This window comes from Penaeus monodon, chromosome 2, assembly GCF_015228065.2.
Source record: "Penaeus monodon isolate SGIC_2016 chromosome 2, NSTDA_Pmon_1, whole genome shotgun sequence".
Lineage (NCBI taxonomy): Eukaryota > Metazoa > Arthropoda > Malacostraca > Decapoda > Penaeidae > Penaeus > Penaeus monodon.
Window position 1 is genome coordinate 46385926 of NC_051387.1, and position 18100 is coordinate 46404025.

Genomic DNA, 18100 nt, shown 5'->3' on the forward strand with positions numbered 1-18100 from the left:
CCGTTGAGTGTGTATCTATATAATATCTGCTCTATATCATATCTTATATATCTAGATATATATAATATTATATCGTATATATCTAGATAATATCATATATATGCAGCCCCCCCAACACACACACACCCCACCCCCCCCCCCCCCGCACACACCACCCACCCCCCACACCTATATATTTATATATATAGATCTATCTATCTATATGTATACGATATCTCACTATATATAATATTATACCACCAAAAAAAAAAAACCTACACAACAATGGGTGTTTGTGTGTGTGTGTATGTATATTATTATTATAATCTAATAATATCTATTTATATTATATATATATATCTATATATATATATATATATATATATATATATATCATTTCAGCACATATATCTGCCGCATCGATTTACTCTACCCATATTCGTCAGTCTCTCTTTCATTTCTCCCCTCTCTGTCCTGTCTCTCACATCTTATGTGGTATCTATCTTACTTCTGATCATCTTTATATGTCGAGACGTATACATACTTTTATTTAAACAACATGTATTCATACAAAAAACAAACTTTGGGGGTCCCTTAGGGCTCCCCCCATACTGCATCTTTTTGCTTTGATCTTAAGGGAATATTATTTTTCATACTCTACAGAAACATGTAGAATTATTCAGAACTAAAAATATACGCATTTCTTGAAAACCCAGACGGTTTACACCTTTTCAAATCGCGAGACTTAGAAACAAGTTAATACGCGCGCAACAAGGTCACCTCAGTCCGACATACATATAATTCACGAGGCTTCTATAACGATTAACTTTTTAACAAGTCTTCCCCCTATGGATAGTTACGAGACTTTGGGGGAGAAGAGAAAAGTCGACCGACAATCTTACCTCTCAGGACAGTCCGTGAGGGCGGCGGTCACTCTCCCCCAGGTCTCGGCAGAGCGGAACATACGAGCTCACCCTCTCACATAAGTCCGGCTCTAATCGCAGGCCTGAAAAAAAAGTAACAAGTAAAAAGTAACAACAAAAGAAAAAGAAAGAAAGAAAAAAAATATATCTATTGCAACAGTCAAGGCCTTAACAAGGTAATTAATCGGACACTTCACTTAAATTCGCGCTTGCTAGTTATAATCAGGCATTCCCTTCAGTCGAAGGCTTAGGAAAAATACTCCACATAGATCGCAAGTCAGAAAAATAAAAAGGAAGAAAATATTGAACACTTTTCCAGTGAAAAGCGTTACTGTTACCAACTTAGATGGTTCTCACATTAGGTGTGGATTTATCGACAGATCTATCATATCCTATCTACTTATTATCTATATAACTTATATATCTACTATGCATTACCTTCATATGAATCTATCTAACAAAATTTCCCCTCTCTCGTTTAAAACAGCAATGCTAAAAGCTGTAACCTACACAGAAGTTAACAAGTCAGAAAAAGGTAATAATAATATACAAAAAGAAACAATCAACATAATAATAATAACATTATATAATGTAAATAACAATATAACAATAACAATATAATAAGACTAATAATAATAATAATAATAATACTACTAATGAATAATAATAAATAATAATAATATAATAAATAATAATAATATATAATAATATAATAAACAATAACAATAATAATAAATTAATAATAACAACAACAATAATAATTTAATATAATGATAATAATAATTTTTTACAATAATAATAATAATAATAATAATAATAAACCATTGATAATACTAATAATAATAATATCATAATAATGATGATAATAGTCATAGACAATAACAATACCACAACTCTCCGGATCTGCTCACCCGGCTTCTTTTCCGGAGGAGTATATCGTGGTTACGACCGACGAGGTCACACCATCATACCTCACCACCCGGCATGCCATCTTCGCTACGGGGGAGAACACTAAACTTGTATTATAGTATCCATCTTTCTCGTAATCAGAATTAGGATACATAGCTTATGGGTATCAGTATTTCAGTGGTAGTTTTTTCCAGGTGAGCTATGTTACGGATAAAGTTTGTATTTATCTGAGCGTTTTTTTCTAGTTACTAAGGTGATCATTTTGAACTTTGATATACGGCGTTTTCACGATCATAAGAGGCGTGGGTTTTCATTTCTATTAGATTTTCATAAAAACACACACACACACCCACACAACCACACACACACCCATACACAACACACAACACACACATCACGTCTCACACACACACACACACACATAGACACAACTATATATATATATAATATATATATATATATATAATATATACATATATATACAGATATATATATATTATCCCTAGTGACGTTGGTGTATAATCCGAAACCCCCAAGGGCATCTCGGGGGGCAGCTCGCCCAGTCCGTTAGACTGGGGCACCCCTGCAGATACCTCCTCGGGTCCAAGGGAGGTGTTTCCCACTCCCGTTCAGAAGGAGGGGGGGAGAGAAAAAAAGGGGGGAGAGAGAGAGAGAGAGAGAGAGAGAAGAGAGAGAGAGAGAAGAGTGCGGAAAGAGCTGGAAAACAAGGACGAGAGAGAGAGAGAGAGAGAGAGAGAGAGAGGAGAAAAATAGGGGGAAGAGAGAGAGGAAGAAAACAAATATTTAACATTTAAAAAAAAAAAAAAAAACGACATCAACAATATTAATACACTCAACCCAAAACCATTTACCCAAACACACAGGAACCCCTTTTCCCAAAATGTCCTTGTCAAACGTGCAGGACGCGGGACTCCCCTTGTCCCCCGCTGTTTTCCCTTGGCGCTTCTCCCGGGGGGTTGGTCTTTAAAAACAGTTTCCCCTCAAACGGAGGGGGTAAGGAGCCTCCCTTTATGTTGGGGTCCCCAGTTCACTTGGGCATCATAGGCTGTGTGGGAAGACAAATTCGGTTTTCGAAAACACACACATTTGTTGTCATGTATGTGGTGTTTTTTTAAATATTTATTATATATTATATATTATATATATAACATACATATATATTATATTATTAATTATATAAACACATGATATAATATATATTATATAATAATATATTTATATATGTATATTATTTTTAATATATATTATAATATTAATAATAATTAATATACCCTGATGTGTTCTATATATATATATATATATTATTATATATATTATATTTATTATATATATATATATATATATATATATGCAAAACCACACACCACACAACACACACCCCACACACACCCCACCCCACACACACACCACATATATATATATATAATAATTTTATATATATATATATATATGTATATAAAATATAAATATATATATATTATACCACCCCAACCACAAGTGTGTGTTTGTGTGTGTGTGTTATGTATATATTTTTATATTATATATATTATTATATATATATATATAATTATATATATATATATAAAATATATATAATATATATTATTCACACACATATATCTGCCCATCGATTTATCTCTACCCATATTCGTCAGTCTCTCTTTCATTCTCTCTCTCTGTCCCTGTCTCTCACTCTTAATGTGTATCTATCTTACTATCTATCCATCTTTATATGTCGACGTATACATACTATTATTTAAACAAACATGTATATACAATACCGCAACAAGACTTTGGGGGTCCCTTAGGGCTCCCCCATACTGCATCTTTTTGCTTTGATCTTAAGGGAATATTTATTTTCATCTCTACAGAAACATGTAGAATTATTCAGAACTAAAAGATAGTACGAATTTCTTAAATCCCAGACGGTCAACCTTTTTCAATCGTCGAGAACTTAGAACAAGTTAATACCCGCGCAACAAGGTCCTCAGTCCGACATACATATAAATATCACGAGGCTTACTATAACATTAAACTTTTACAAGTCTTCCCCTATGGATAGTTACGAGACTTGGGAGAGGAGAAAGTCGACCGAAATCTTACCTCTCAGGAAAGTCGTGAGGGCGGCGGTCACTCTCCCCAGGTCGTCGGCAGAGCGGAACCATACGAGCTCACCCTCACCTAAGTCCGGCTCTAATCGCAGGCCTGAAAAAAAAAGTAAAAAAGTAAAAAGTAAAAAAAAAAAGAAAAAGAAAGAAAGAAAAAAAAAATATATATATTGCAACAGTACAAGGCCTTAAAAAGGTAATAATCGGACACTTCACTTAAATTCGCGCTTGCATAAGGTTATAATCAGGCATTCCACTTCAAGTCGAAGGCTTAGGAAAAATAATCCACATAGATCGCAAGTCTAGAAAAATAAAAAGGAAAGAAAATATTGAAACTTTCCAGTGAAACGCGTTACTTTACCAAACATTAGATGGTTCTAACATTAGGTGTGGATGTATCTACAGATCTATATATCTATATACTTATTATCTATATAACTATATATCTACTATAGCATTACCTTCATATGAATCTATCTAACAAACATTTCCCCTCTCTCGTTTAAAACAGCAATGCATAAAAGCTGTAACCTACACAGAAGTTAACAAGGCAGAAAAAAGGTAATAATAATAATAAAAAAAGAAACAACAACAATAATAATAATAACATTAATAATAATGATAAATAACAATAACAATAACAATAATAATAATAATAAATAATAATAATAATAACATAACAATAATAATATAATAATAATAACAACAAATAAATAATAATATAATGATATATAATATAATATAATAATAATAATAATAATAATGATGATAATATCAATAACAATAACAATAACACAACTCTCCGGATCTGCTCACCCGGCTTCTTTTCGAGGAGGAGGAATATCGTGGTGACGACCACGACGAGCGTCACCACCAGCATCACCACCACGCCGACAGCCATCTTCGCTACGGGGGAGAACACTAAACTTGTATTATAGTAATCCATCTTTCTCGTAAGTCCAGAAATTAGATAAATAGATATATGGGTATCAGTATTTCAGTGGGAGTTTTTCAGGTGATATATGTTACGGAGAAAGTTTGTATTATCTGAGCGTTTTTTCTAGTTACTAAGGTGATCATTTTGAACTTTGATATACGGAAACGTTTCAACGATCATAAGAGGCGTGGTTTCATTATCTATTAGATTTTCATAAAACACACACACACACACACACACACACACACACACACAAACACACACCACACACACACACACACTCTCACACACCACACACACACATGACACAACTATATATATATATATATATATATATAAAATAAAATATATATATATATATATATACATATATATATACACACATATATATATTTTATATATATATTATTTTATATATATATTAATACATATATATATATTTATATTTATATATATATATTTTATTATATATTATAAATAAAAGCCAACATACAAAATTTGCCTAATACATTTTTTTTTTCATCGACTTGATTAAATAACATCATAAGGTGATGACAATACCGTCCACCAATTTGTATATTGACGAATACAACGAACAAATAAACTCCCCAGAAATAGAATAAAACAAGCAACTTCAAAAAGAAGAAGAAAAAAAGGACAACAAATAACCGTCCTAAAATCACGACATAAACATCAATAACAATAAAATCAAAACAGTAAACATTCAACCAGATTCCAAACTCCCCCACCTCGAAAAAAAAAATCTTTGATATGTATATATATATATATATATATATATATATATATATATATATATATAATATATATATATATATACTATTTTATTATATATATGTATATTTTTATATATAAAAATTTTATATAAATATAAATAAATATAATTAAATATTATATTATATATATTAATATATATAATATATATATAATATATATATATTTTTTAAAATATTCACAGGCCTCAACATCCCATTCCGTCTCAAGACTCGATACGACATCAGCTGAAGGAACGCGACTGCCTTAAGACGAGCAGCTGAGCAGGTGAAAGCGCCAGGAAGAAGCTATGGGTTGGGGGGCAGCGTGACGTGAGCGGGTATGGGTGTAGGGTAGCGGGCAGCAGGACCCTCTTTCTCGGCCCCCGCCCGTGAGAGTGTGGGCGGTGGTAATTCTGTAGATTCTATCGGACCACTTACTTTGATCGAGACCCTTCTCTCTCCCCTCGCTCCTTCTTTTCCTATTTCCTTCCTCTCCTTGCCTTCCATTTTCCGTCTCCTTGTTCCCCTCTTTCTTATTCTGTTTATCCAATTAATTTTCTCTTCCCTTCTTCTACTACTTTTCCATCTTCTTCTCCGTCTCCTTCTCCTTCTACATTTTCCTCTTCCTTACTTTAATTTTTCTGAGTTCTTTTCTTCCCGTTCGTTCATCGATCCTTGAGCCTCAGGATGTTCGATTTTTTTTCCCGTTCAAAAAAGTCAGTTTCATCTCGCCTTTGGTTTCAGGAATTCATTTTGAAAGTTGCTTGCCATTTAAGTACTTATATGATTTACTGTTTTGAACTTAATAAATAAAAATCTTCTCACACTGTATAAAAAAAGTATATGGCAACGACTGAACACCTCACATTCCCCTTTTAACCCACACACATCACTGCATTTTATTATCTTCTATTTCCTATATCTTCTCACTGTTTACTGTCTATTAATTTGAACAAAATTTTATCTACCTATTCTATTCTCTTTTCCCATCCACCTACTTCGTATATTCATCCTTCTGTTTTTTTTTTTCTCTCTGCTCTCCCTCTATTAATCTTCTGAATCTATCAAAAAAAACTATCAAAAACGCACCACCAAAACCCCTGACAAGATTTGGTTATATTTTTTCCCCTCTTTCGTCGGGGCATCAGCCAAGGGGTAAATTTTATAATAATGATCAAGACTCCCGGGAAACAATCTTGCAATAATAAACGTCCACATGTAAATGAGTAGTAAGCTTGGCAGTGCATAATAAAGACTATTTCTTTAAAACTAATGCTAAAAATGTGAAGATACAAAAAATAATAAATATAATAAGTGATGAGATGACGATTAATAACAAATATACCCGATAACGTTTTTTTTTTTTTGTTTATTCTATTTCCCCTCTTCTGAAAGAAAAAGAAACGAGTTTTTTTGCGGGGGTGACCGAACTATGCAATTAAAAAAGAAGAAATATAGCTAATGTATATATTTTGCTTCCCCGCCTCCGGATTTTGATAAGGAAAGGAGAAAATCAGATTTACAAATAATATAAGATCTGTAATAAACACAACGTTTTTATCAAAAGCTCATCATTTCTAACCCATCTTATTATATCCCTACGTTTATTTCCACATTTCTCAAAACCAGTCTTTTCCTTTCGACTTTGCGAACGAGAATTATTTAAAGTATCCCACACATACAATCTGCTTCCCCCATCACAGACGAAAGATGTCTGCGACCAACAACGAAAACCATCTTCTGGACGAAATTCATCCCGTTTGTTGCTTTTTCCTTTAAACTTTTTCTATCCAGACATCACTTACCCAAAAAGGCCTCTTTTTGGGTTGTACTTACTTTGCCTTTCCTTTTTTCCTCTTGTTCTTTTTGTAGTGTCCAAAGACTTTGTGATTTTATCCAAAAGACCAACCATAGTTCATTATTGAAAACTTCTTAGTTTGAAAAAGCACAGCAAAAACTTTGTATGAGCCAATGTCCTGCAAAAAGTCCTGATCTCTTAATTCCCCGTAACTTTCACCATTAAAAAATTTAAAAAACTTTTAAAAAGCAATATGAAAAAATAAACTACGACAAAAAAATAGCAATTTTCCCAGGTATTTGGGAACATTTCCTTTATAGTTAAAGCGAATAAAAATATGACTAAAAATTTTTTAAAAAAGAAAATCAAAAAATATTCACCCATTTACTGTCTACTTTTTTACTGACAGAAAACGTGTAAATTGCTGTTTTATTTTCTAAATATTTTCTAGTCATTTTTCTTTCGCTTTCATTTTGGGTTTTCAAAACCCCTGGGGGAATTTTTGCTGAATTTTTTGTCAATGTTTAATGATGTTAATTTTTTTTTAGTTTTTCATCGAAAATCAGAAAAAAGTGGAAGCCCAAAGTGGTTGGGGGCCCACACTTTTTTTATAAATCCTATTTTACATTTTTCCCGAAGCAATCTTCCCCCCACAAAAAAAATTCAAAAACTCTCACCGCCCCTTTAAAACCCCCGAAACTTAAGCACCCCATTATTCTTAAAAAAAAAAAAAAAAAAAAAAAAACGCGGCGATACAATGAAAGAAACGGGATGGACGAGGGAAAAACAAGAAGAAAAGTAAAATCGAATAAAGGACATAATATCTAGAAATAAAAACCTGAATTATCCTTTTCTGGCCAACTTTTCCCCTAAGAAAAACCGTTATTTTGGCCGGCATTTCTGTTCTTTGAAATTTTTTCTGTAAGTGACATTCTTGTTTTTTGAGTCTCGGTTGATCTTCTTTTGTTTTATCCTTTTTTCTGTATTTTAAAAAATTAAAAATTTATGAATAATGTAATTTAAATCTGTTATGCATATATCCAATATAATTTCCCTTTTTCGCTTCCGAATTTTTTAAAAGCAGGATAAATGATAGTAAATTTTCAGTTTCGGGGTTCGAGACAATTGAAATTTTTGCACTGAGTAAGTTAATTTTTGCATAAACCAACCAGTGCTGAATCTTGGGTAAAATTCAGCGCCCCTTTGCAGCTTCAAAAAAATAATTTGGGAGGTTTTTTTTTTCCTAGCAAACGCCTGTCATGGGGGTTTTTCCCTGAGACTTTACGGGAGCTTTTCATCCTATTCATATTTTACAAAATTATATATTAAATATATATTATAAATTTTAATATATTATATAAATAATATTACTACTTGCACACAAATATACTTTTTAAACACACACACACACCCCACACCACACACACCCACACACCCACAAAAACACACACCACCACACACACCCACACCCCACACCCCAACCAAAAACCAAGGAGGGGTTTCGTTATTAAAGAAATTTTTTTTTCTTGTATCCGGGGCTGAATGATGAAGACTAAAATTTAAGGGGTTTGAGCGCTCCCTAATTTAAAACTTTCAGGATATGTTGTCGTTTTCCTGGCGAAGGCGATTTTTTTTTCCAAAACTAAGAAGGAAAAAAACTCTTTAGACTCCATGGGTCCTTCCCCTAGCAAACTGGCAAAAAGAGGACATGTTGGGAAAAAGGGATTTTCATAAAATATTCGCTGGGTAAAAAAACAAGCTTATTTTTTTTAAGTTAATTTTTGCCCTGAAAAAAAATTAAAAAAATTGTTTTTAAAACCCGAGTGTGATATTTTTAATTGAGTTTTGCTCTTGTAAAAACCGCGAGTGTGATGTTTTTAAGTTGAGTTTTTTGCTCTTTGTAAAAACGCGAGTGTGATGTTTTTTAATTAAGTTTTTTTTATGTATAAATATCCTCGGTCCTCAAGCCTGTAAAAATCGTAATCCGGAAATCGCAGCCATTGTGGGCTTTTGGAAAAAGACAAATGGGTTCAGATAATTTTTATACCATTTTTTTTTATTAAACATGTTTTTTTTATTTTTGTAGATCCTGGATTGAACTTCTGACCTGTAATAAAATCGTTGATTCATGAAGAAACTCGGGGGATCGTTTTTTTTTTTCCCTTGATAAAACGGTGCAACAATCGGGGCGCAGATTGAATTGATCAATAGCGGTATGCAACTAAATTTGGCTATTTCTCTTCAATTGATTTTTTTGAACGTTAAAAACCCTATTTTTTATTTTTGGAATTTGGTCCGTGTTTTTTTTTCTTTTTTTTTCTGAAATCTCTACATGAAACCGCAAACAATTCTTATTGTAAGTAACAACAAAAAACCCGGGGCTTCCGTTTGGGGTTTTGAATTATTGACCTTTGCTGGAGCAAATACCGCCATCATTCTTTTAGTATCATTTAGGCTAGCGGGCTGTTCCTATGCGCAGCACCGCAAAAACGCGCGCACCAAACAACACACACCACACCCACACACACCACCAACACACACACAACCACACACCACACACACACTTAAACACTAGTACCCCAAATTTTTTATTCCTAATTTTCCCCCTGTTCATATTATTTAAAAACAAAAAAACATTTCCAATATCAATACACAAATCATGTTTTCACTTCACTTGATACAAAAGCTGAAAAAAAAAAATGAAAATTTTAAAGCGTAATGGCCTCGGGGCGGGGGGAATAAAATGGCCGCCCAAATCTCCCTTTTCAAAAATGGGGGAATCTTTAGTCCCTTTCACTTTTTATCTTTTGCACACTCCTTTTAAATTATTTTTATCTTGTTTCTTTTTTATACGAGTTCCTCATTTTCTAATCATTAAGTACCTCGAAATTAATTTATTTTGCTTTGATAAAATTTTTAGCACCGATCCGACCGAAATGTGTGCTCCCCAAACCGATGTAAAAGGGGGTTCCCGTTGGGAGTGTTTTGTAATGTTTTACGTTTTTAAAAAAAAAAAAAAAAAAAAAAAAAAATGTTAACTGCAACGATTTTTTTTTCAAGGGAGGGTCAAAGGATATAGGTTTGCTTCCGAATCTCGTTTTTTAAAAACTGGATATCAAACCCCAAATTAGACTTCTTTTTAAATTTTGCTTTATGCACTTACATTGATTCGTAACCCTTTTCGAGTATTATAAATTTTTGCATTACTTCTGTTCCAAATAACCTATGACATTTCATACTAATTAGAACATTTGTAGTTTCCTTTTTGGAAAAACTTTAAACATTAAAACCCGGGAAAGATTTTTCCGCCACGCCCTTTCAGGGCCAAGGTGGTATGATGCGCTTTTTGGAAACTGCGCGTTCGGGGGGGCAATTTGGCAGGGGAGCACAATTCAGGGTCATTTTTCTCGCATCAAGGGGCCCCTCATCCCAGTAACCCCCCCAAAACCCATTGTTTTTGTGGGTAACCCACAAACAACTTATCATATTACAAATTTCTACATATTTTTATACCGTCTGTTTGTCTGACGTTCTTCCCATCATTCATATGCATTTACTCATGATCATTGTTTTAAACTGAATTTTTCTCTTTTTTTACCTCACTAAAAAATTCCCAAATTTAAAAACATACAGAAGTGTCCCCTTTGGTTTACCTTTTATTGGGCCTCTTCTTGTCACACTAGACTTTCCCAATTCGTGTTGCTATCCCCTTTCCCACAAAGCATGCATTGTTTAACAGTGCTTTCACCCACGATTGCCCCACTGGAAAGCCCGTGTTTTATATCATCTTTAGCCATGTGGGTGACGGCAGCCCCCTCGGGAGCCAAGGAGCAAACCCCTCCTCGGCGCAGCCGTACTCCATCATTACTATCAAAAAGGGTCAAACATCTTGATTGTTCATTACCCCCCTAACTCGCCACTTACCTACTCTTGTCGGCCCACCTTTGGGGGCCCCCAAACAACTGGTGGCATAGCGGGGCACTAAACTTAAATTTCCCCCAAGGGCCGAAACCGCGCTTCCCCCTAGCTGTTTAAACTCCGACCCCAAAGTCACGCCCCTCTCACACCTCACTGTCCCCCCTCATACCTGTCCCTCATCTTTGCCGCCAAAAATTTTGCAGATTTCCAAGGGACTCCACCGATCACGTATCCCAAAGACGCGGACCACCCAAAATCCCTAACCAAGAAAATTTTCTATGCGGAATTTACACCGCCGCACCTTGCTCGCCACAAGTCTTAAAAATCTCCCCGTCACCATACAGGCTGCCCGCTCTTTTTCCCTCGTCGCTCTGCTCTCCCCATCCTCTCCCGCCTTGCCCTACCCCAAGAACCGATTTTTGATTTTTTTGCCAAAAATTTTAAAAAAGGGTGACATAAATTTTTTCATTTTGTTTAAATACTTTAATCTTTGCTCCTTTCTTGTGAAATTAAATTTTTTTTTCTGTGTTCATTGTCTTTTTACAGGTTTCATTTGTTTTTTTCTGATTTTGCCACTATCTCTCACTCGTACGTATTATTTTTTTCCGCCCCCTGAGGATCCCTCTTCCCTTCGGGCCGCCCTTTCACCGTAGTTTCTAAAACCCCGAGAATATCATAGTCTGCATCCGTTAGCACCGTAAAACTAAAAAATTTTCGGTACTGAATCAACCCCCTTCGCCTGGAAATACTTGCGCGTTTTTTTTTAGGGTTCTCACGCCTTTTTAATATTGTCCTCTGTTTCTTTCTTATGTACTTTTTCATTGTGTTTAGTACATAAATTTAAATGAGTTTGACCTTATGAGGACCATCTTTGGGGAAAAACCAGGGAATATGAAACCCCCAGCTATATCTAAAATAATTACTATATACTAATATTCTAATAACCTTATATGTTTGTCACTACTTTCTTCACACTACAAAATATTTTATTTTCTCGTGATCATTGTTTTTTTAAATGAATGTTCACTCTTCTTACCCGCTAGCATTAAACTGTTGTAACAGATTCCCTTTTACGCCCTTGCTTTTACCTGTTTTTTTTCGCTCTTCTTGTCAACTGACATTTCCCATGTTTTTATTGTCTATCCCTTTCCACGACTATCTTTGTTGTAACTACCTTTATCTCCCGGATTGTCACTGGTAAGCACGTGATTTATCCCCACTTTTTGACCCTGTAGGAGCACAGACAGACTCTTGCGAGGACAAAGAAGGGGGGTCAAGACTCTTGGTTTTGGCTCATTACACCCAACTCGCCACTTACCCTACTCTTTAGGGCCCACCATTCGGCCCCTAAGTTTTGGTTTTTGTGTGTGTGGTGGTGTGTGTTTGTGTGGGTGTGTGTGTGTGTGTGTTGTGTGGGGTTTGTGGGGTTGTGTGTGTGTGTGGTGTGTGTGTTTTGTGCCCACTCTACCCAATACAAAAAGACAACAGTATTGTGCACTTCTCCCTTTTGTTAAAATAGGGTTTTCCGTCCTTTTTTGGTTTTTTTTGATTTCGCCATGGTGCTGCCGCCGGAAATAAAGAAGGAAAAAATGGGGGCCCCAAATCAATCGTGAAATTCCCCGTCAAACTTTGAGGTTGGTTCTCTAAGAAACTGCGTTTTTGCGCCGTCTGTTATTTGATGTTTTTACCATGCAGAAGGTGGAAGAAAAATAACTATAAGATACCACATATACATCTACATACAAACATATATATATTTATTTATATATTTTTATGTTATATATATAAATAATATTATATCTATAATATATATATATATATATAATTAGTTGTATGATTTTATGTAAGTATTTACCCTATATTAATTTTATGTGTGTAATGTTCCCATTTGTATATTATTTTTGTTTTATTATGATACCCCCCACACACACACCAACACACACACACCCCACACACACACACACCCCCACACACACCCCACACAATATATGTTTTGTTTGGGATGTGGTTGACACCCTCCTCCTCTCTCTCTCTCTTCTCTCTCTCTCTCTCTAATAATATATATAATATATATATATTAATATATTATTATATCATTTATAACTAATTTTACATATATATTTTTTAAGAAAATGGGGGGCTTGAATTTCGAGGGGGTTAAAAGGGGGGCGTGGATAGTTTATCCCTTTTTTATGTATGGGGGGAAGATTGCTTGTAAAAACCCTATGGGGTATATATATTTATGTTGTTAACCCCCCACCACACACACCCCCACGCACCACGCACAAAAACCACCTCACATATATGTATGTATGTTTGATGCATTGGTATACTCTCTCCCCCCCCCTTTTCTCTCCTCTTTTTTTTCTCTCCTCTCTCTAAAAATATATATATATAAAATATAATATATTATGATAAAATTTAAAAATTTTATAAATTTTAAAATATATAATAAACTTTTCCAAAATTATAAAAATATTATATTATTAAAAAAAAACATATTTACATACATATTTTATATAAAATAATTTAGATATATAAATTTAAAATTATTTTATTAAAATAATAACCCACACACACACAAAACACCACACACACACACCACACCACACACACCACATACAACAACATCCATACATCATACACACACACACCTTTCATTCTTCTGAAAAGGAACGATCACTGGGCTGATCAGCCTGGGCAAATCCCCAAATTTTGGGGTGTAGTCGGGCCCTAAAATAACAAAATTTGTACCCCCATTTTTTTTCTTTGCTCGCATTTCCATCTAACTAAGAATGCTGACTCTGCAGTTTGCTCAGTATGACTAGACTTCCGCCAAACGTATTCCACATCTGCCGTATTTATATTTGTGCCTTCGCCGATGCGGTGTTTTTTCGAATACGGGGCCCCGTTCATCATGTGTTGGCTGGGTCTTTTTCGGGGTGGCAGAGCATGATCCTTCCCCCCCCCCCCCCCCCCCCCCCAACAAAAACCCCCCCCCCCCCCAACCACCCCAAAAAAACACCCCCCCCCCCCCCCCCCCCCCCCCCCCCCCCCCCCCCCCCCCCCCCCCCCCCCCCCCCCCCCCCCCCCCCCCCCCCCCCCCCCCCCCCCCCCCCCCTTTTTTTAAGCTACGACCCCAGCTAAAAAGTGGACTTTAGGCAAAAAATCGCAAGAGCGTGGCGTATGACGTATTTTCATTCGTGTGTTCTATATATATTATTAAATTTTATAAATATTTATATTATACAATATATTAATAAAAAATAATTTTTTATTCTAAGTAATCAGGTATATATTGTGCATTTTTCCCCTTTTGTTTTTAAAAAAGGGTTTTTCGCATCCTTTTTTTTTTTCTTTTAAATTTTGCCATGGGGGGCTCCCCAGGGGAAATAACGAAGGAATAAGGCAAAACAAAACGGGGATTCCCCTCAAACTTTGAGGTTGGTTCTCTAAAAGCTGCGTTTATGCGCCTGTCTGTTTTTTATGCTTATTTACCTGCAGAAGGTAATGAAAAATAATAATAATCACCATATACTACTACATACAAAAATATTATTATTATTATAATATAATTAAATATAATTTAAATATATATATATATATATATTTATGTTGTATTTGTATTAGTATTTTACCCCTATATGTATATTATTGTTTGAATGTAACCCATTGTTTATTTTGTATGTATTTTTCCCCCACACCACACACACACACCCCCACACAACCCACACACACACCACACACACCACACACACACCACAATTATGTTGTATTTTGTATGCATGTGTGTACACACTCCCTCTCCTTCTCTTTTTCTCTCTCTCCTTTGCTCCTCTCTCTCTTATATAATAATATAATATATATTAATATTATACATACATATATCTTTTTATACATAAATAATTTTTTAAAAAATAATGGGTGCTTTTAAGTTTCGAGGGATTAAAGGTGGGGTGGATGGTTTTCACACAATTCTATAGATGGTGGGGGGATTGCTTGTAAAACCCATATGTTTATTAAAGTTGTATGTTACCCCCACAACACACCAACAACACACGCACGCCCACGCCGCCCAACACCACTCCATATATTTGTATTTTGTATGCATGTGGTTCTCTTCTCTCTCTTCCCCTCTCCTCTCCTCTCTCTCTCTCTCTCTCATATATTATAATTATATTATATAATATTAAAATGTATATATATTATAATATATATATAAATACTACATAATATACATATTATAATATATATATTATATATATACAACATTTAATACATATATATATATATATATAAAATATTATTATATATATAATATATATATATATTATATAACCACCACACACACCACACCCACACACACCACACCACACACCACCCCCACACACCCACCATACACATACTAATCCCTACTACATAACACCACACACATTTCATTCATTCTGAAAAGGAAAGATCACGGGCTGTCAGCCTGGCATCCCAATGTTTGGGATGTAGTCAGGGGGCCTAAAAAAAAAAATTAGGACCCCAATTTTTTTTTTTTTGCTCGCATTTTTCCCTTCTAAAAATGCGAAATCTGCTTTGCTCGTATGATAACTTCCGCCAAACGTATTCCACATCTGCCGTATTTATATTTGTGCCTTCGCCGATGCGGTGTTTGTCGAACTACTAGGCGCCATGTTGACATCATGTAGTTGGCTGGATCTTTATACGGCGGTGGCAGAGCAATGATCCTTCCCCAGGGGGGGAGGTGGCAAGAGATGTGAGCACAACCAATTTCTGGGGCGTTTGAATCCACCCCAGTGATTTTTTTTTGGAAAATGATCTATTCTAACCTTTTTAAGCTACGACCAGAGCTAAAAAAGTGGACTTTAGGCAAAAAATCGCAAGAGCGTGGCGTATGACGTATGTTCATTCGTGTGTATACATATATATATATATATATATATATATATTTATTATTAGATAATTTATATTATAATATATAAAATTTTTTTCATATGTATATAAAAGGGTTTTTATCATATACATAAATAAACCCACACACACACACACACACACACACCACCACAACACACATACACACCCCACACACACCACACACACACACACAATATATATATATATATAAAAATTTTAAAATAATTAACTAATTACACTACACCACATATACATAATGTAGCATTCACACCACCTTCAACACACACACACCACAACACAACACACACCACACACACTTTTTTTACCAATGCAATGCACCCTCATGTTTATAAATATATTATATATATATATTATAATAAATTTTATATAATATATATATTATATTATTATTATTAAAACAACCTCACACACAACACACACACACCCCACACACACACACCCCACACACACACACCCCAACACACACACACCCCAACACACACACACCCCCAACACAAAAAACATCGCACACCATTTAATATTATTATTATATTATTTTAATTATATAATATATATATATTAAAATTTATAATAATAAACACCCTCTCTCTCCACCACACACCCCCTAGATGAATATTGATATAAATTATTTTTAGTAATATTCTACATAGTAATATTTTTTTCTAATATATATATTAATTTATAATTTTATTTAAATTTATTATATTTACTTATTTACTTATCCTTTATAAATTATATATACATACTTCTAATGAATAAAAAAATTATATAATAATTATATAATATATATAAAATCATACAACATTAAATATATTATATATTTTTTTATATATATATATATATATTAATATATATTTATATATATGTGTGGTGTGTGGTGGGTGTAAGTATGTGTGTGTGGGTTTTTGTCGTGTGGTGTGTGTGCGGCGTGTGTCGTGTGTTGAGAGTGTTTGTTGTGTACCAACGCCATCATCTCTCTCTCCCTCTCTCTCTTTCTCCTCCCTCTCTCTCTCTCCTCTTTCCTCTCTCTCCTCTCTCTCTCTCTTTTTATATATATAATATATAAATTTTATAATATATATATATATATATATATTATTATAAAAATTATAATGTTTAAATTATTTAAAAATTCCCCAAATATATGTATTATTAAAGTTGAGTGTTTTTATATATCACTTAAATATTAAAACAAATAATATATTATTATTATATATAATATATATTATTTTAAATATTAAATTATATATATTATATTATTATATAATAATATTTATTTTTTATTTTAATTAAACCCCACACACACCCCACCACCCACACACACACACACGTATATATATATATTATAATTAATATATATTTTTAATATTTAAAAATATTATATATATTTAATATATTATACCACACACCCACACCTATATATATATATATATATTAATAATATTATATTATATATTTTATATTATATATATATTTTGTGTTGGTGTGTGGTGGGGGTTTTTGTGTGTGGTGTGTGTTTGTGTGTGTGTGTTGTTTGTTGTGGATGTTTAAAATTTTCCATATAATTTAATATAAAATTCCATATAAATATATATTATTATAAAATAATTACATAAAATTTAAAAAAAAAAAAAAAAAAAAAAAAAAATACTATATATATTATTTTATATATATATAAATTTACATAAATAATATAAAAAATACCCAAAAATTTAAAAAAACACAAAAAACCTTTCAAAAAAAACAAAAAAAAAAAAAAACAAAAACCCCAAAAAAGGCACATAAAAAAA

General features: G+C 33.6%; 1 protein-coding gene across 1 annotated transcript in view; it reads right to left on the reverse strand.

Moving 5' to 3' along the window:
• Positions 1-3737: 3737 nt before the first annotated feature.
• The window catches only part of LOC119579789, a 45628-nt gene continuing 31265 nt past the window's right edge, over positions 3738-18100 (reverse strand). Inside the window, exons 4-5 of the mRNA XM_037927679.1 lie at positions 4757-4846; positions 3738-4037 (exon numbers count right to left, since the gene is read on the reverse strand). Of these exons, the coding sequence (XP_037783607.1) occupies positions 3895-4037; positions 4757-4846 (233 nt within the window). The 3' untranslated portion in view covers positions 3738-3894. The remainder of the gene's footprint in view (positions 4038-4756; positions 4847-18100) is intronic.